This window comes from Rattus rattus, chromosome X, assembly GCF_011064425.1.
Source record: "Rattus rattus isolate New Zealand chromosome X, Rrattus_CSIRO_v1, whole genome shotgun sequence".
Classification (NCBI taxonomy): Eukaryota; Metazoa; Chordata; class Mammalia; order Rodentia; family Muridae; genus Rattus; species Rattus rattus.
This window is the reverse complement of record NC_046172.1, coordinates 26,728,661-26,750,219: the sequence shown is the minus strand read 5'-3', so window position 1 is coordinate 26,750,219 and position 21,559 is coordinate 26,728,661. Positions and strand designations below refer to the sequence as shown.

At 36.9% G+C, this 21,559-nt stretch overlaps 1 protein-coding gene across 1 annotated transcript in view; it reads left to right on the top strand.

Moving 5' to 3' along the window:
* Nucleotides 1-21,559, top strand: part of Mid1 (midline 1) — an 88,097-nt gene that overhangs the window by 3,725 nt on the left and 62,813 nt on the right. Inside the window, 1 exon segment of the mRNA XM_032890258.1 lies at nt 6,790-6,885. Coding sequence (XP_032746149.1) covers nt 6,790-6,885 — 96 coding nt within the window.

Sequence of the window (21,559 nt, the reverse complement as noted above, 5' to 3'; positions counted from 1 at the left end):
GTCTGTTTCCTTCAGGTTCCGGCGGTGTCTCAGGCAGGGCTCCTGCCTCACCTGGGCCCTCTCCCACGGGAGCCCAGAGGCCTTATACAGTTTCCTCTTGGGCCAGGGATGTGGGCAGGGGTGGGCAGTGTTGGTGGTCTCTTTTGCTCTGCAGCCTCAGGAGTGCCCACCTGACCAGGCGGTAAGGTATCTCTCCCACAGGTTCTGGGAGCAGAGAGCTGCTGCGGGCCGGCAGCAGTTAACATTTTACAAAAAGAAAAGCTTTAATGGTTTTCCTTTTTATATTTTTTGGTTAGACAGTAGCTCTCTATGCAGGCTGGTCTGGCATGAACTTCAAATCTTCCTGCTTCTCTTTGCTCTGTGGCTGTGAGTGAAGGAAAGGTTTGTTTAGTTCATAGTTCTCCAGATTCAAGGTCATGGTACCTATGTTGACTGAGTTGTACTGAAGGACTCATACCAGTGGTAGAAGGCAATGGTAGAATTGTTTGTTGGAGTGGAACACGCTCATAAAAGAAGGGAGAGGGGGGATTGGATATGGGGGTTACATTTGAAATGTAAATAAAAATATCCTATAAAAAGCAATAGAAAGAAATACATAGAAAATGAAATTAAATTTAGAATTAGACACAGAAATAAACAAACCATGTATTATATCTATTTTTAACTTGAAGCTCATTGTCAAGTGTAGAAAAAAATGTATATTTAGTAAATCCGTTAGAAGTGCTGGGGATATTACCTTGGAAGGAGATGTGTGCAGTGTTTGAAAACAAGATCACTTCGGCCTCATGCCTCTTTTCTAACAGAAAAAAATAAAATTCCAAAATAAAAAAATGCTTAGAGCCAGGAGATGGAGTGGGGACCTGGCCTCAGCCTTTTATATGGAACCTAGAGAGGTTTTTAATGAACCTCATGAAAATGACCTTCTGAGTTGTGTTTACCCAGTGATCTCTCAAGATCTTAACCATAAAAGGCTCTTTCTATAACTTTTCCAGTAGCACCCACTCTCAAGGCCACCTTTTAATTGCAGACGCATCCTTATGGAACAGTTAAACCATATTCAAATCATAATACTTAACCTTCTCAACAATGACTGTTAGCAGGTTCTTTCCTCTCATAGAATTAATAGTACTGTGAAAAAACTCCCTGAGGAACAGGTTATGAATTAACCCTAGGAGAACTTGCTTTGATCTAAGATAGAATTTGAAGCAAATATGTCAATGATTTACTACATTGGACTTTAGAAAGAATGTCCAGTGAATATTCAGGTTTTTTCATGCTGAATGTTTCCCTGTGATTATTTGAAGATGTATGGTGGGGAAGGGATAAGCAGAGATGAGTATATGGTAGGTTCTTGATGCATACAATGGTTTTCTTTTGCTCTCTTTTTAAAAGTGATTATTTCCATATGCACTCTAGACACAGGGATGATAATGTGCCTGTGCTTAGCCTGAAAATCAAGCTGGGACCCACAAAACACTGTCATAGGATGACAGAAGCATAGTGAGAGAGTTGAAGGAGTAGGAGAAAGAGACACTCAGTTAAGACTCTACAAAAACTTATTTAGATTAGAAAGAAAAGAAGGCTTCATGTAATAATATGGCATCATCTAGTGATATTAGCATTCAGTGAGAACTAGCTCTCTCATTCTCTCTCCCTCCCCTCCCTCCTCCCCCTCTCTCTCTCCTCCCACTTTCTTCTCTCTCTCTCTCTCTCTCTCTCTCTCTCTCTCTCTCCCCCTCTGTAGCTAGAAGATGAAAATAGTGATATTAATACAATCATGAGACTATAATAAAAATTGGACTCAGTATTTCTGGGAATTATACTGTAGGGTAGGCTAAATCTATTGACTTAATAGATTGTAAAGTGGAGGAAAATACTTTTTAGTTTGATGATGGTAGGTTGCAAAATTAAGCTTTTATAATACTCATAAATATTCTTTATGCTGTGTACCCAGGATTCCTAGAACACTTTGTCCCAGGCTCTTACTTGTGTTGTCACATCCATTTCTTCACGTTTTTACCTGAGCAGGTTCATAAAGAAAGTGAGGCACAGAGAAGGAGAGGACTTCTCAGAAGTCTTAGAGCTAGGATCTGAATCTACATGTTAGGTCTTGGGAGCTTAATCATTATGTTTTTAAGGAGTAAAATGTCTACAGGTCAAATTGATGTTGAATTTTTCTCAGATTGTTTTGAGTTAACCTAGCCAGACATAAGAAAAAAGTACTTTTTTCTATCTTGTCTACAAAGAATTCCTCTTGAGGCCCAAGTGCCTGTGTCTGTGTTTGTATTCTTCCACAAAAGGGTAAAGACAAGGATTAGCATTGTGTGTGTGTGTGTGTGTGTGTGTGTGTGTCTGTGTGTGTGTCTGTGTGTCTGTGTGTCTGTGTGTGTCTGTGTGTGTATAGATACTAGGAGTCCAGAAAAATTATGACATTTTATTTTATTTTTTACATTGTACAGTCTGTACCAAGTGTTGGCAAGCAATTGTTACAGGTAAAGTCTTATTTATTACCTGTTTTGTAAATGAAGTTTTATTAAAGCACAATAGTATAATGTTCACTCATTTTTATACGCTCTGTCTGTGGCTGTTTTTTATAATGAAACAACAATAGAACAAGTCATTGTCTGAGACCATGCACAGCTAACCAAGTTCTATGTGGCTCTTTTACTGAAAAGGCCTTTTGAGGAATGTAGTACTCTACTGTCACTTATTAGTCACTAGCTTTATTTTCCTGTGGTGCACTTGAAATATAACTAACATATGTGAGTTAATATTCCAAAGACTTAGCAATAAGAAGGGAAAAATAATGTAAAACATTCCATCAATATTTGCATATTGGTGATATTCTGAAATAATATCATTAAATTTAGTTTTAAAACCTTAACTACTAGGAATTTTAAAATGTGACTCAGATGTTTGTCTCACGTTATATTTTTGTTAACAATGTCACTCTAGAACTTGGAATTTGGAGGCTCTATGACCTTTAGAAACAGAAAAGATAGACATTAGTTGAGGAAAAAGAGAAAATTTGCAAATACCTTTCTCAAGCAATGAATTATCAAATCAACCACTCTCATCATTGCTCATCAAAAGGAATAATACCCAAATATATTATGATATCCATTGAAGCAGTTGTAGATCAGTTTCCCAGAAGCAGACTATGAGAGTTTGAACTGGGATATGAACCACAAAGCACAAGGAAGAGAGAGGAAAGAGGATATGTTAGTGAGCATGCCATTTCTAAGGATCCATTCATTTCTACCCAATGAGGCTGTAGGGGAGTTTTTTATAAACTGAGATCCAAATTGGTCTCATCCAGAAGATAAGGGAACTGCAAGATTTGTCTAGTAATTGCAAGTATTTTCTGGTAGAGAACTGATTCTAGGGTCAGGAGTTTCTCTTGGGTCTCCATAGAAACACAGTTGCCTTTTCCAGGTCCAGAAACAACCCTGAGACAGAAGATCACAAATACATGCAGGAAAGAAAAAAACCCATCAGAAAAGTTGAAAATAATGCCCACTGAAGGCATTATCATTACAGTATTGCTATAAGAACAGATTGAATGATTCTTTCCTTCAATCAACAACTGTAGCTTCCTGTTGTATATGTTGTTTTTCTCATATCACTTTAGTGATGGCATAGATAAGTGGGTTGACCATTATCCTCATGTGATATATAGGAAATTGAGCTAAAGATATATATACTGGTTTACTCATTTGGAATGATGGCTCACACCTCTTCTTAATCATAAATGATTACCTATAGTTTGGGTTTCTCTAAAATGTGGCTTGACCAGAACATGAAAAAAAATTGGTGGTTTGATGGTGACAATAGAAAACTAAAACTATTTTTTGAATTCTCTAGATTACCAAATATGCATAAAGAAGTAGGCATTACATAGGGAAATTTTGCTTTGTTTTGTTTTGAATCAGGGTTTCATGTCACTAAGGGTGACCTTAACTACTGATCCTCCTGCCTTCAACTCTCAAGTGCTGTAGTTCCGAGACTCTTACATTGAAAAGTGTTATCTTTTTTTCCCACAAAGCACAGTCAAAATTAGGAGGTTAAAAAGCTGCTCACCACCACACAGGATGTTATTAACAGAGATAAATTCCAGAAAACCTCCAGGAAAGTCCCTGTAGTGGAAGCTTGCGGATGCACGGCTTAGTGAAGACTGGAATTTGTTACTATCCTGTTGCCATATGCTCTCAAAAGTGTTGTCAACCCCTTTGGTACTACCTGAAAAAAGTCTTTCTCCCAGCTGAATTTCCATTTATTGTATTTTAACTACCTCAGTAATTCTTTGTGGACCTCGCTAACATTTCTACTTTTTCAATTTGAATAACCCCAAAGGACCTGAGTTGGTCAAAGTGCTTAAACCACAGGCTTTAGTTTTTGTGTCTGTTGATTAAAAACAGATTTTATGCATGAGTTCTGGTTAATAATAGGAGGGGAACAAGCAGATGTTTGTAAAATCTGAATATGTTGGATCACATTTGTTTGGTTTCTTACTGACTAGATTTAGAAAAGCCATACTTATGACAATTGACCTGCAAATAGTTAGATGATGTATTTCCCTAGAAATTTCCTGTCATGAATGGTCAGCCAAGAAGAAAACTAAAAAGATTCTCTTAAGATTAACACACTAAAGAAATGCTGAAAAATTCACCTTACAATATTCATATCTAAACCAAAGATACCGAGTAATGGAATGTCTAATCTCAAGACTGATTCTCTGATTCTAAAGTCATCCCCACAAGTGCCATTCATTTTTACTTCAAAAGTAGAAACACTTTACGTAATGTGGCATGCGTTGTCCGTAAATGTATTATTGATTATTGTGTGTGTGTGTGTGTGTGTGTGTGTGTGTTTAGGATTCATTTGAAAACAACCAGGTTGTGTCTCAACTGCTGTTGGACTCATTCTGTAAAATGTCTTTAAGTGTAAAATACCCAGCTTGACCATGGGTGGGATATTATCAAGGTTTTGAAGATGGAATGGAAATGTGAAACAAACTTGGCTGCTTCAGGAGTGGGGGGATGGAGGGGACAGTGGGGATATGGAACACTCACAGGAGTGTACACTTCCTCTGAAAAAAGCCAAGCCTCACACAGCTGAAAGCAAAAATTCCTTATGAACACACTTGGCTCACAGGACACCTCACACCTTCTCTGGAATTGAAGCCAGACATGGAAGTCACATGGAAGGAAGCAAGGCATCCAGCCAAAGCAGGATTTGTGTCTCACTTTAACATTGGTGTCTTGTGAGAGTACCCTCTTTGGGAAAAGAACAAGTCCTAAACTTGGAGTATGCACCTCCGCTGGCTAGGCTACATTAATACCCAAATCACAGCACCAAGAACAAAGTTCATAGCAGATGAACTGTCAGACAAAAATTACAGGACATGAACTAAGCTCAGATCCTTGGGAAATCCTAAGCAAACACCAGGAAATGCGGACCTTTTCTTTCCCAAAAGAGCTTAAGAATAAGTATGTTTAGCTTTCTCGGAATTATGAGGGGAGTTGCATTCTTGGAAGAGGAATAGAAATCACTTTAACAAGAATAGGCTATGTTATGAAGAACCTACTGGAAACAAAAATGTGCTCATTATAAAAACCACTACGCAAGCTTGGTATCTTGGTTCACACTTGCCGTCCAAGCATGTGAGATGCTAAGTCGGGAGAGGGAGAGTTTGTGATCAGCCTGGACTACAACGGAAGTCTGTATTTCAAACAAACAAATAAATAAAAGTACTCAAACTTAAGCAATAAGATAAATGCCAGATTAGTTCATTGAATTCATTAAAAAACAGATTTCTACTTCTGACACACTCATATTAAATGTAAGTTGAAAATAATTCTCTCTCTTAATATAGGTTTCTAAGGGAAAAGTTTAGGAAAACAGGCTAAATTTTTCATAAATTCTAAGGTGAAATGTTTCGTTGTTGCTTGTCTTTCTTTGGTTTGATAGAGTCCAGTGCCTTGCTAAGCAAGTGCTTTACCACTGAGCCATAGCCACAATACATATTTGTGAATAATATGTATAATAAGTGAATGGACAGTTTAAATGGAGAACACATGGAGCAAGGAGGAATGGAGAAATTTTAATGACTGACTCAGAGCACATGGTTATCATGGTAAAAACTGTGACTAAATATTTACTCCAGGTATCTTTAAATTTAATGTTCTGAAAGAATGGTCCTATATTTAGATGCATAATGATATGAATATAATGTTCAAGGACATTTACACAGATAGAGAGGAAAATACAAACAAAGGATAACCTATATTATGACTGGAAAGTATGGTATATGTGTGTGTCATATGGGTGACAAGAACTCCTTATGAATTCTATAAGTCACAATATTTTAACTGTATCTAGTCAATTCAAACCTGGTTTGAAAAGATTAACCTCCTCCTAATTATAAATTGGTAAACCTGAAAACGCTGCAATTAAACTATATATTATCATTTCTGACTCAGGCAAAGGTATAACTATGTACTTTCTCCTGAGTTCTGTATCTACCAAGAACTTATTACTAAATATCTAATTAAGTGTAATTGAAGTACCAGAGTAATCCTGAATAGGAAGATCAAATTTTAATATTTCTCAAAAAATCTTTGAAATACAACTTTTGAAAATCTAGTTTAAATTAGTTAGTACCTAAAAAAGAATTAGTAGCATTAATACCTCTGAAGAATTTATCCTTTCTCTGAGGATTAATAATTTTGTACATACTGAAGTAGAAAGGTATCCAGAATAACATTTCTCTCTTTCTTTTTTAAACAGCAAAATTTGGAGAGTAATCTCACCAATCTTATTAAGAGAAACACAGAACTGGAGACCCTTTTGGCTAAACTCATCCAAACTTGTCAACATGTTGAAGTGAGTATTCAGTCCCAACCTCCATGATATATTTCAGATGAAAAGAGCTAGCTTGAACTTATTCTGTCTGCTCAATTATATATATTTTTTCATCTTTATTAACTTGGGTATTTCTTATTTACATTTCGATTGTTATTCCCTTTCCTGGTTTCCGGGCAAATATCCCCCTAGCCCCTCCCCCCCCCCTTCTCTATGGGTGCTCCCCTCCCCATCCTACCCCCATTTACCGCCCTCCCCCAAAAATCACATTCACAATTATATATTTTAAAGGAAAAAATCATTCTTGGAGCTAGAGAGATGGCTCAATTCTTAAGAAAACTTTGCAAGTCAGAATCTTATAATCTCTTTTTAACCCCAACTCCCAGAGATCGACACCCTCTTCTGGACTCCCAAGGCACCCTCACAAAGCACACACACACATGTACCACAAATGTAAATAATAATACAAAATAAATATTTTAAAGAAAAATCTTGTAATGTTAAATATTTGACAAGTCAAACATACAACAAATAAATTGGAAAAGAACTAAGTTTAGAGTCTTCTGCATCCGGGGTTTTTGCATCCTATCCCATTATAGCTCCCTCTGGATTGAATATTCTATGCTATTACTAATACTGTAGATTAGTCTCCCCAAAAGCATAATTTTGAAGGTAAGTTTTCTAGGGCTGCCATAAAAGTAGGCACAAGTTGAGGGCCACTTCAATTATGAATATTTGTCTTGCTTTCTGTACCTGAGTCATGTCTCTTTTCTCGAAGCCAAAATATTTTATCAGTAATCTTTCAATGAGATTTTTAAGTAGTAATTTGTATATTGGTTCCATCTTTTCCAATTAGGATGTAGTCTTTAAACATAGAATCAAATATAATTCATCATTGAATTTCAGACTCTGGTACATTTATTTTGAAACAGAAGCTAAAGACCTATCTATCTGTATGTTATTCATTATGTATCGATTGGTTAAAAGATCTATTTAAAGTAAGAAAAGAATCTCAAGAATATTATTCTGGACAGATAGGCATGATGCCTCTCTACTCAGCTAATTAGCACTTTGAATGCTTACAAATACATCTTCCATAATAATCATGTTTAGAGAGACAATATGTTTAGTTTTTTCAGACTTATCAAGGTGTATTTATGTATTCGTACATATACATATTCAAACTTATATGTGTATATAGCAATAATAATCAAAGAAAATGAGGCTATCAGCTTGAGAGCTGGAGGCCATGAAGTGACTGGAGGAGGATACCTGGGAGGGGGCAGAGAAAAGAAAGGTAGAGTAATGTAAATGTAAAGTTAAAGTGTTGTTAAATACATATTTAAAACATATGAATGAAACCTTAGCATCTTGAAATGTATTGGTCATCATGTTTATCGCACAGTCAGAAGTACTAGACTTCAAGGACACAGGAAAATAAAAATGTGGGAAACCAATCAAAGAAAATGACTCATGAGACAATATAGAACCTGGAATTATGAGAGGAATTATTAAACCTGAATATGTGAAAATTGATCATTTTTACAACTTTTCCACTATTCAGTAGCATTTGGTACATTTTTTAATATTGTATATTTACTCACTACTACATCCAAAATTCCCATCATTTTAAACACATTTCTTTTAAAAAAAACATGCTAAGTGAAATAAGCGAAACATAAAAGGATAAAGTTTATATGATTTTAAGTTATTTGAAATACTTGGAATAGGAAAATTCAGGATTCAGCATAGAGGTTATAGGGGATTGGCATGCAAAAAAACAGAGAGATATTTAATGTGTTTATTTTTGAAGTATACAAGTATATGAACTAACTACTCTCTAAATGATGATGTTTTGTAGTCATTTTTATCTTCTCTCTTCATTAAATATAACACATCTTCTTATGTGCCCAGAGCTAGAAAAGTAGATTCACAGTTTAGTAAAAAAATAATAAAAATTATAATTGATTGGTTGTCTACAGATTCAAATAATAGCACAATTAAAGAACAGCAGAGCTGCCTATCAGACACTGATCTCATAGAATGTAGCTTTTGAAAATTAATTAATTTATTTATTTACTTTACGTTCCCTCTCTCCTACCTCATAGTCCTTCCCACCCACCTTCCTTCCTTTCCAAGTAATAAGACTAAGCACACCTTCTCCTATTGAGGCTAGGCGGGACTGCCCAGTTAGGAGAAAGGGTCTCAAAGGCAGGCATCAGAGTCAGAGACAGACCCTGCTCCTGCTCTTTGGCGTCTCATATGAAGACTAAGCTACACAACTGTTACACATGTGCAGAAGGCCTAGTTCAGCCCCATGCATGCTCTCTGATTGGCAGTTCAGCCTTTGTGAGACCCTATAGGACAAGGTTATTTGGTTCTGTAGGTCATCTTGTGTTGTCCTTGACCAATCCCTGGCTCTTACACTCCTTCCTCCCCTCTTCCACAGGATTCTCCAATCTCTACCTAATGTTTGGCTGTGGGTCTCTGAAACTGTTTCCATCAGTTACTAGGTGAAGCCTCTCTGTTGACAGTTTTGCTAGGTTCCTGTCTGCAGATATAGCCAGCCAAATATCATTAACAGTGTCAGGGGTGGAGTCCCTCTCATGGCAAGTGTCTCAAGCTGGACCCTTCTCATTGGTTGGCCATTCCCTCATTTTCTGCTATACCTTTACCCCCTGCATATTTTATATGCAGGGCAAATTGAATGTAGAATATTTTTGTCACTTGGTTGGTGTTACAATTTCTCTATTGGAAGTCTTGCCTGCTTACAGGAGATAGCCCATTCAGTCTCGATGTTCTGAATTGCTAGGAGTCTTAACTATGATCACCCTCATAGATTCCTGACAGTTTCCATTGCCCTCCGTCCCAGCTTGTTTTTGAAATTGAAAGCTATGTTTCTCAATAGACCAGTGACAATACAGCTATAACTTTAAACCAATGATGGGATACAGGTAAACACCTAGTTTTTGTTTCCATTCCTACTGTCAAAAAGTTTTAAATTAGATATTTTCTATATTGTAGATTAGTGAATGTGTTATAGGGGTGAAAATGAACTTTAAAAATCTTTTGGGTGTGATATGACATGATATGATATAACAGAAATGGCATTGGACAAGACAAACAGAAGAAAATAATTCCAAGAGATGGCACAAGAATCAGATGCCCATTGCATTCCACAGTCAGGAATCTCATAAGATCATTAAACTAGACTCCATGCTATATATAAATAGAGGACGTGATGCAGGCCCTGTGAATGCTGCTTCAGTCTTTGTGAGTTCATTTAAGCTATGATCATACTGATATAGATTATTGTCTCTTGTCCCATGGGTCAGGACTTCTTTGGGAGTCACATATCAAAATTTTGCATTACAGTTCATAAGTGTAGAAAATAACAGTTATAAAATAACAATGGAATAATTTTTAAGGTTAAATGCTCACCATAACATTAGGAATTGTATTAAAGGGTTGCAGTGTTAGGAAGGTTGATAACTATGGATTTACAAGGCCTCCTTTCTTGGTGTTCTCCATTCCCTCTGGCTATAAATACTTTTTCTGCCTCCTCTTCTGTGGGGGTACCATGAGCTTTGAGAAGATGGATTTGATAAAGATGTTCCATTTAGGGTTGTGTGTTTGTTCTAAGGATTCTCCATCTCTGTATGTCTGGCTGAAGATCTCTACAGTTTTCCCATCTGCTACAGGAAGAAACTTCGGTGACGAGGGCTGAGAAAGGCACTGAGTTATGAGTATAGTAGAATCATTTTATTGCTACACATTTTTAAAGAATAGTAGCATTTGGTTTTGGCCTAGGTCCCTGTACTATCCAGTCTCTGGCTGGTTCTTGGTCACACAAGTAATTGTTATATATGGGTTCCCTCTCATAGAACAGGCCTTAAATCAAATTAGATATTGATTGATTACTCCCACAAGCTTTGGGCCACCATTGCTCTACCATATCTTGTAATCAGGACACCACTATAGATCAAAGGGTTTGTGGTTGGGCTGGTTACATTTTTCTTTGGTAGTATGCAGCATATCTTATTGTATCAAAGATACTAAAATATAGATGTGAGGGCTTCCTATAGGTACCAGCTCACTTTCTCCATATTCAGTGAATTGTGTTGGTGTTGTCATCAGCAATGGAGCCTTGCTGTCAATTTGTGGATAATAGCCTGGGTTGTTTGGTGATTCCCATAGGAACCCTTTGGCCAAGAACTCAGTTGGATATAGCCCAATTGTGGTACTTGAAGATTCATTTGGTGAACAGAAATGACTAGATAAGACTCTTTCTGCCCACTCTTTTGGCACATTCATGTAGATTGCCTTTATACATATTTTTTTCTAGGAGGCTTCTACTGTTTTAACTAGATTCCCATATTGTCCTTCATATATCCCTCATTTTAGCTGTCTCTCCCCATTTTTCCTCACTTGGAACTTAAATAGCGAAGAAAGAGGTAGAGACCAAAGAAATGGCCCAGACATTAAAATGTTTGACTTACAAGCATAAGGACCCGAGTTTGATCCTTAGAACTTAAGTTTATAAAATAAATTACCTGTCAGGGTGGTACCTGCTTATCATCGCTGAGCCAAGGAGGTAGATGTGGGTAGATCTCACTGACCAGCCAGGCTAGCATACTTGACAAGTTCTAGGCCAATGAGGGACCCTGACTCCCCCCGCACCCCCCCCAAAAAAAAACAAACCAAAAACCTGGATGGTGAGAATGGTGTCTGAGAAATGACCACAATGTTGTTCTTGGGCTTTCACATGTACACATGTCATCCAGTGCACATAGATGGATGTGCAGAGGAAAGAGGGTACAGTTTACCTGAAAGCTTATTAGGTTTAATGAGTAGTCAGGACTTGAACTTGTCCTATAGATTTCAAAATTACTGTCTTAAAAATTTCCAGGATTTGGAAATATCAGCTTATTTTATGTCATCCAGTAGTGTTTATGATAGCATATTCCCCAGCACAATAAAGCTAAGCTTTCAGATACTCTCAGCTTAAAAGCTTCTCTATTATGCAAATATTGGAGATTTGGTGTAAGACTTAAAATAGTTTGTGTTCTTAAAGGTTGTGCTTTTACTTATAAGCCCATCTTCATGATTGGAAATTTAAAACTGGTTACTGAGAAGCAAGTCTTTTGGCAAATTTTTCAAGCTCTAAACTTGTTATGTGTTTCTGTAGTCATGTTTAGGATTAACAATAGTAGTGCTTTTCCTTCCCTAAACTATCCATTTTAGCTGCTCATCATTTATGTGCTGATGAGTATGGTATAATAGGAAAAGGATAGTTAGAGGATAAAGCAACATGGAAGTTGAAAGGATTGGCTCTTGGGTTCATGCCACAGACCCCTTCGTTTTGATACTAAATGATTCTTCTGCCTGATTTTTATGCTGTTAGATGCAGCTTATGACATGAAGTCAACAGCAAATTACAAAACCTTGACCTTTCTAACCTACTGAAACTGATTTTGTTTGTACATTGTTGATTAAACAATATGGGAAGTGATAGTGGAGATGCATAATATTTTCATTATTTCAGAGCAAAGTGAATATGTATTTTATGAATAAAAGGATGAAAAATAGAAGGATCCTTGTGCCATATTTTATTTTTATGATGTGGTGGCTCTTGATGTTTAGAATAATAGAAAGAATTATTTCTCTTTAGTTTAAAAAAATCACCTGTGCTTTATGGTAAATCCTATTATATGGTTTATGTATTGGGTGATTATTTCATTCCACTTCAGCAAGTTACTTCTTAAAGTATTAGTGTCTGCTTTGCATTATTGCTGGTAATAATTTCAGAACAAATGCCATGTTCCTAATGCAATTATAGTATGACTTGAATTTACAAAATGTTATTCATTGTAGTGTGATGTAAAATTACATTCTATCATGTTTAATAATTTTCACATGAGAGATAAATTCAAGAAATTTACCACCAGACTATTTCTTATTTCAAGGAATCAAATATTACTCTTGTTAAGATACTCACTTTAAAAAATTATTACTGGATCAATTGTGGCCAATTTAAAGACAGGCATAGATGCCATTAGAAGTAATTCCTAACAAAATTTAAGAGAATCTATTTCTCGGCTGCTTTGTAAATCCTTTGGAGTAAAAGTAAATGCTTATTGCTCACTCAATTTAGAATTTAAGAAATGCATTCTAAATAAATATTCCATAATTTTTATGATTAGAAAATGGTAGTAGCAGTACCTAATATTACATACATCCTAATTATTAATATTCTCAAGGAATATTTTTAAAAAGGAAAATAATGGACTAAATCCATATATGACTCATTAATGAAGGAGCCATCAGGATCATAAAACCTATTTGAACAAAAGAGGATATCATAGCCTGGTGTAAACAAATGGGAGCAGGGAGTAGTAAAAGAAAAGAAGATACCAGAATGATAGGCCCAAATTAGGTACAAAGGTAGCTAATGAGCCACGAATATACAGCTTTCTTCTTAATATTTGAGTAAGAGTTGCATGTCCTCTGTTTTCTCCAACATAGGTCTTTGCAGAGTATAAGCCCTAATTAATAACACATAGAAATTCCAGAATCTGGAGATTCAGGTGACACTGGCCCAGGCTGGCTTCATAGAATAGACACATTGATATGCCATGAGAAAACTCTCACCATGCACTTCCTTGGCCTTATTTTGAAGTTTTGGGTAATTTTGTTTACTGTGACCTTCTGTTCTAGAGACTGTTGACCTTGAGCTGTATTCGTACACCAGGCATTGCTGATGAAGGTGGAAGATTTGACATACGGAATCTGTAATTTTAATGTGCTCAAGTGCCTGTCTTGCTAATAGTTTTAGTTAAAATGGAGTACCTACCTATGTGCTGCCCTGTGTTCCATGTGAAAAGTACTTTCTCATCAGGGACTAATTGTCTTCCCTAAGACAGAAGAGCACCAACAACACAATGGAAATTTGTTCTTGCCACAGGAGAGGTGCGGATTACATACTTTAATTTTCAGAGAAGAGAGAAAGTAGTTTCTGCTGGGTATTGAGAAAGACAACAGGGAAGATGTGAGCCTGTCATAAGGAGAGGTACTGCTAATGGAGAAAGAAGCACTGCTTGCAGGGCACATGGAGAGATGGTGAGGGCATGCATTCTCTGTCTCTGTCTCTGTCTCTGTCTCTGTCTCCCTCTCCCTCTCCCTCTCCCTCTCCCTCTCGCTCCCTCTTCCTCTCTTCTTTCCCTCTCCCCCCTCTTTCTCTTCTGGAGAAATGGAAGGCAATGAATGAAGGAAAAATAAGTAGAAGCAGCTTTGGGTAGATGAGAGTTGCGAAGCATTTCATTTGTCATCTGAGTTTGAAATTGGTTCTTGAAGGTTCGGTGACATTTCAAGAAGCACATAGATTGTGCTGACTTCACACTTAAAACTGGAAAACTTAACTCATTTCAAGAGTTGATATTTGTGGCTATTTGTAACATAATATGTGTTAGGTTTGAAACCTGGAGCAAATGGCTGAGGTACCTGTCTAACATACCAAAATAGACATGGCCCCAGGTTCTCTCTTTATCCACCAGTCCTGCCCTGTTTTTACAGGGCCCACCTAGCTGGTATTCAATAACCCTTACCCTGAACACTCTGGCACAGGCTGCTTCTCACTATATAATCCAAACACTTTGATAATCCTTTCTCTGTAACTTTGAGCCTCCTGACTGTTGAATCTGGTAATCCTGTCTCACCTCTCCCTTGCCCTCACCTCTTTCCTCACACGACACACCTCAGTGTGATCATAGCCACTCTGGACTCTCTCAGAGGCTCTTGCCTCTGGCTATGCTCTGCCACATATCTATAATAATAACTTTTCTCTTCCACCAGACCTAGGAATACCCATGCCCTTTCTTTTCCTTTAATTTCTTTTATTCTTCATTTGTTGCCAACCCCCGGGAGCAGCCATGTTCCTTTTCATCCTTTTTTTTTTTATTTCTATTTTTGTATTTATTTTCCTGCAAAATAATCACCCAACCATACAAAAATGCCCCAGTATAAAGGGACCTCAAAAATGTGGTGGAATATGTTGGGCACCAGCAAACTATTCTTTTTCATCAGTGCAGTTGAAAAGAATTTCCTGCTTCACATCCTAGGTTCCTAGACTGTACTTCTTCCTTTTCCTCTTCCTGAAGTTGCCGGTGTATTCTGAGTCTGAGAATCCGTGAGGAAAGTAACATTCCCATGCTAGTGGGAACTAAGAAAACTCATAGCACAGAGGTGACTCCTCATTGTTGTAAATTCTATCAATGAATTCTCAGGCTTTAGTAGGAAATGTCACATCCTCATAAGTTCACCCCTCCTCCTGAGGGTTCACTTCGGCTTTCTTTTAAAAATGGAAACTCTTGAAGGTCTGCCCCCTCCATTGTTTTAATAACTTATTTAACAAATGAGGGCAACCAAATGCAATGGCCTTGTGATTGTATAAGTGCTGTTTTTTTAAACTAGAAAAGAAAGAGTGTAAAATCCAAGGCAGTTTGGGACTTGTGAAGGAGAGGCATTGAAAGAACAGCTTCAGAGAGACTCCCAACAAATGTTTGTGTTGAGCTTGTGGCTGTGGCTCTAGAAACAGTAGGTTTTAACTGTTCTGCTTTGTTTTTTCCAGGAGAGGATTACAGTAAAAGCTCCCTCAGGTCAAGTTTGGAGTTACTGTTATCTGGAGCATAAAACAAACTTATGAGACGTGATTAAGATTTGGGCCAAGAAGAACTAGATGTGATCACACACACACACACACACAGAGAGAGAGAGAGAGAGAGAGAGAGAGAGAGAGAGAGAGAGAGAGAGAGAGAGGAGAGGGAGAGAGGGAGAGAGAGAGAGAGAGCGCACTGGGGTTTCCCAGGCAGGGGATGGATTGTTCAAGGAGAGCCTGGGTAAAATAATGAGAGGCCAACTACTAATAAATGGAAAAATAGTCTATTTTTAAAGTATAAAAAAAAACTAGCTGCAGAACTTACTTTCTGTAAGTCAAATATGGACTACAGCTCTCATTACCACACTGTCCTCCCAATTTTCTTAGAAAAAACAGAAAACCTATTTTATTGCTTAAGAAAATACAGAGTCATTACTCTTGTTTTTGTAGCAAATATAACACATTATAAAAGATCACTTGGGGAATTGTTGGTGACAGTGAGTATCAAACCACACTGAGAAGTAATGGGGAACAAGTAAAAACTTGTGACCAATTGCCACTGTTGTTTCTGGAAGATAGAGGCCCACCTGACTAACCGTCCCTATCCAAGGTCTAATCCAGCAGATTGTCAGTGTGCTAGCCTTGGCCCTTTTGACTAATCTTGTCTTGTTTGTAATTACCTTTTAAAATTTTTTAAGCATTTGAGTGTGTGTGTGTGTGTATGTGTGTGTGTGTGTTTATACATGTGTATTGGAATGTACATGACACTGTATCAAATATGTGGGGATCAGAAAACAATTTTGGCAATTGGTCTTCTCCCTCCACCATGTGAATTCCATGAATGGGATTTGAGTCCTCAGAGATGGCAGCAAGTTCCCTTACCTGACAAGTCATCACTCTGTCCTGTAATCTGCCTTTAGTCACTTTTCAAATTCTCTGTGGCTCTTTTTTTGTCGCTTGTTTTCTTTTTTATTTTCTTTTAATGGAAAGTTTCTTCCTTTACTGGCCTTCTGTGGCCTCACAGTATTGGCATATATGGAGCACCAGACATTTTTTGAATGAATTAATCATTTTGTCACTAGAGCTCTGCTTCAGTCCTGGGGTATATGAATTAAGTGGAATGATGGAGATGAGTTATCTTGAATAATGTAAAATATTACAGAGAATATTTTGTTAAAATGGATGGATAGGTGTGTAGAAGGCTTTAAATCATTGATCAAGTCTTAAAAGCATTACTTATAAACTTTGAAATAACGCCAAAGTGCAAAGAAAGATGAGCATTTCTGCTTCAATTAATTGTGCCATTTTTGAATGTGAAAGCATTCTCTCTTTGTGGCAATTGCAATGCTTCATCCAAAGCATTGGATAAAGGACAGCATTCAAATACACACACACACACACACACACACACACACACACACACACACCACAAATACGCACACATACATATAGAGAAACACACACATACACATATATACATACACATACAAGCTGTATACGTCTTGGGAATATGTGTCATATGGATGAGCTAGATCCTGTGGTGAGCAACTTGAATATCTACAATTGTATTTAGATTTTTCGTCCATTGCTACTTGCAGAGAAGAGTCAGATTCCCAATCCATTTGATACCTGCCATGTTGCTGTGAGGTATTATTTGGAGTTAGACTCTGGGTCTTATTATACCATACCAGCAAACTCCCATTCATGCATAAAGCCCTAAAACGTTGACAATGTAATTGGATAATTGTCAGCATTCATAAACCCTATTATGGCCAATACTGTAGTGAAATTGTTTTCTCCAGTTCAGGTCCTAGAATTCCCAGGACACAGGTGCAAAAGAACGGCCACACTGTATAAAACTTCATCATTTCAGAAAAAAGTTAATCTCTTGGGATGGATATATATATATATATATATATATATATGTATGTATGTATGTATGGCCACCAGGATTATGAAAAATTAATAAGTTTTATATTATAAAATTAATAAAACCCTTTTTCACAATGGCAACTAAGGGGATTATAAAAGTATTATCTAAAACATACTTGGATTCAACATTCTTGAGTATAAAAAAATATCCTAAGAATTATATCCTTTTACTTTCTTGAGAGTCATGATGGATAGAGAGAAGATACCAAGAAAAGTCTTCAGATATTCTAGTATTAGGAAATAATTTTATCACTAAATGAAGACAAGATTGAATTGATAATGCTCTTACAACATTCCTAAGTTTAAGGTTTGAAATGTTCAAAAAAACAACATCCAAAGTCATCTTCTGTTAATCTTTACAATTTGAGTATAATGAAGTTTTGTGTTATATATTTTAAATCCTAGCAGGAGGTTCAGAGTGGTGTTTGACCTATTGCTAAGTTAAACTCTCCAAGTTGAGCCTAAACTAGGGCTCAGTGGCTGAGCAGTAATAGGAAGGAAGGAGAAAGTCATTCTGTTGTGCCCCAATGTGCTCTTTTTTCTACAGGAAACAGAAATTTTTTTATTGTACCTCCCTTAAACTATTCTACCTGTGACATCATTCTCATATAAGAGTAACCTATTCTAATAGCTAGAGCAGTACAGATTTTTGTGGCATGATATAAAGAATACTGACTGGGAATAGAGAGACTTGAAAGATGATGCAGCTGGAAAAGTGTTTAACATGTAAACATGAACACTAGAGCTTGGATCTCTAATACACATGCAGAAATGAGGCATGACAGTGCACATCTGTATTCCCAGTGTCAGGTGGGGCTAGTGGAAGGAGAGACAAGGAGAACCTCAGAGCTTGCTGGTTAGCTCATCTAGCTGAATCAGTGGGAGATTATGCAACCCCATAGGAAGAAAAATATCAACTAACTAGACCCTGCAGAGCTCCCAGGGACTAAACCAACAACCAAAGGGTACACATGGAGGGATCCATGGCTCCATCTGCATATATAGCAGAGGATGGCATTATCTGGCATCAATGGGAGGGGAGGCCCTTGGTCCTGTGAAGCCTTGATGCCCCTGCATAGGGAAATGCTAGCAAGGTAAGATGGATGTGGGTGGGAGGGTAGGGGAGCACCCTCATAGAGACATGGGGACAGGGATGGGATAGGGAGTTTTTGGAGGAGAAACCTGGAAGGAAGACAACATTTGAAACGTACATAAATGAAATAACCAATAAAAATGAATAATTAAAAATAAAAAAGAATAAAGTAGAGGCATAGCAAAAGTTGTCTGACATTGCCTTCACAGGTATGCTGATACCCATGCACATGCAAATATATACATGCAAAACACACAGCAAAAATAGGAAAAGTTTGTAGTACCCTTTTAAATGGCCATTACAGTAAGCTACAACTTGACTTTCATATAAGATGAGCTTAAATGGATGGATTCAAGGTGAGCAAGTCCAAGATGAAAGAGGGTGACCATGATGAGCAGGTAGAAGTTTTGTTTCTAGGTGGCTCCTGTTCAGTTCATCCACAGATATGATCACAACAAGCAATAACCTTTTTAATTTATTCTCTCATATATTACATGTTAACTGCAGTTTCACCCTCTCCTTACTCCCCCATTCCCTCTCACCACCTCCCCCACATCTACTCCACCCTCAGTATCCCTTCAGAAATGGGCAGGCCATCCAAAAATATCAGCCAAATATGGCATGTCAAGTTGTAGTAAGACTAGGCACCTCCCCTCATATTAAGGTTGGATGAAACAACGCAATAGGAAGAAAAGGGTCCCAAAATCAGGCAAAAGAGTCAGGGACAGCCACTGTTCCCACTGTTAGGAATCTCATAAGAAGACTATGATACACTACTGTAAAATATATGTAGAGGACCTTGGTCAGACCCATGCAGGTTTCCTGGTTGTCGGTTCAGTCTTAGTGAGCCACTAAGGGTTTAGGCTTCTTTATTCTGTGGGATTTCTTGTGCTGCCTTTGAGTTATCCTTCGAGAAGCCTTTTTCCCCTCACCTCTGCAGAATTCATCAAGCTCTCCCCAATCTTTGAATGTGGGTCTCTTCATCTTCTCCCATCAGGTGCTGGATACAGCCTTTCTGGTCTTCTGTCTATGAGTGTAGCGGAATACCATGAGGAATCATTTTATTTATTTTTTCCAATCCTGTTTAGTTCTATCCTAGGTCTCTAGGATGCTGGTTCTCTGCTTCCTGGAAGTGTCAGGCATGGGCTGCTTCTTATGGCATCACTTCTCTTGACGTTTTGGTTAAGATCAAGTGAAGCAACAATCTTTGAGTAACTTATTCAAGTTCTTTTATTTATAGATTTAATACATTCTTAAATTATTTCCCTCAATTAATGACATCAACATGTATTCTTGTGAAAATCAAGCCATATTATCTTTGTGTGTATACACTACACATCAATCATTTTGTACCTTCATTCCACTGACTTCTATTTTTAATTATCAAATGTATAAAAAATGGAAGAGGTGTATTCAAATTTTGAAAATCCATCTCAAAATAATTGAGAAATGCATATGAAATTCCCATTAACAAGAGTGCAATTGTAGCACTGCTTGTTTTTGCTTGAAATAGAAGTATGAATTTTTAAATTCAGCTATTTAAATAACTTGAGGCTACCACTGAGTGCAAAAGGCTCTCAGTGAGAAACAATACACAAAGGTTCCTACAATGTATGGTAGAATTCTACTCTGCTTTAAAAAAAACTCTATTCATATTCACTAGATATAATATCAACTTCCTATATGAACAGTGATAAAACTCTCATGAAGGCATAATTCTCTGACTAGGCATGGTTGAATTAGGTCATCATATGGTCTTTCCAAAAGACTGAGAAGATGGTATCTACTTTTTAATGCTGATGTCAGGAGGAGGATACTGCTGTATAAAATAATTATATTCCCATAAAAAATATTTTGGGAAATAGGGGAAGCAAAAAGTAATAGAATTTATATAAATGTACCCTAAGAACCATTATGGCCACTTGACAAGATCCTATAGTATCTTTCTAATATAATTATCTCAATCGCCTTTTCATGTAAACATTATGCCACTGGCTATAGATACATGTCTTAAAATCAGACCTAAAAAAAAATATAAGCTAATAAAGAAATGAGGTAAGCCAGTCCTGTTGTTGCATATCTGTAATCAAACATTCACAAGACCAAAACAGAAGGACTATGAATTTGAAGTCATCCTTGTCTACATTGTAAGTTTTGGAACAGGCTGGTCAACACAACAAAATGAGATGGGGGAAAATATGAATTAGAATGCATATATAACTGAACTACCCAAATCAGGTGATAATAAAAGGCTAGTGTTTGGAATGACAGATTGCTGTGGAAAGTCTCAGTAAATTATGCCCAGCAGATCTTCACAACGTCTCAGGAAGTGCACAAACATATCAGTCCTGCCAGTAGGATCAGAAATGTCTTGAAATATTCTTCAATCTTTGGTCATTAGCCATTGTTGTACTTACCCCGATTTCTTTGAGAGGATAAATTTACTTCCTCTAAAGAGTTGTTTTTTCTTCTTCAAAGGAAGTTTAACACATGTGTACAAGACCTAAATAATACCAGGGAATCAATATTTTATTATAATTTAATATTAAAACATTTGTATGTCAATGGATACCATTTAATAGATGACACATACCAGAAATTTCAAAAATTTTGCTTTCAGATTCCAATTTAAAATGTAATTTATTTAGATCTGTGATTTTAAGTTAAACTTTAAAGCAACATTGAAATGTTCAGGAGAACTTTCTACAGTATTTCTAAATTTAATTCAGGAGACTTAACAGAAAGCTACTTAAGATTTTGGAATGATGAATTTGTTAAAGCTTTCATTTAATCCCTTTATGAATCTGAAGTGATCATAAAATAAATTAAGGATGAAATTTATAAATATATAGTTTAAAATGTTCTAGGAATTTGATGGTAAAATATGAGCAATGATTATCTGAGGTGAGCATTGCCCAGAATAATGGTTTGAGTGTGTTTTCTGAGGTTATCGTGTTGTTCATGAATATATGTTGACATGTATGAGACTATTTGCCTTGTTTCAAAAAATAAATTAG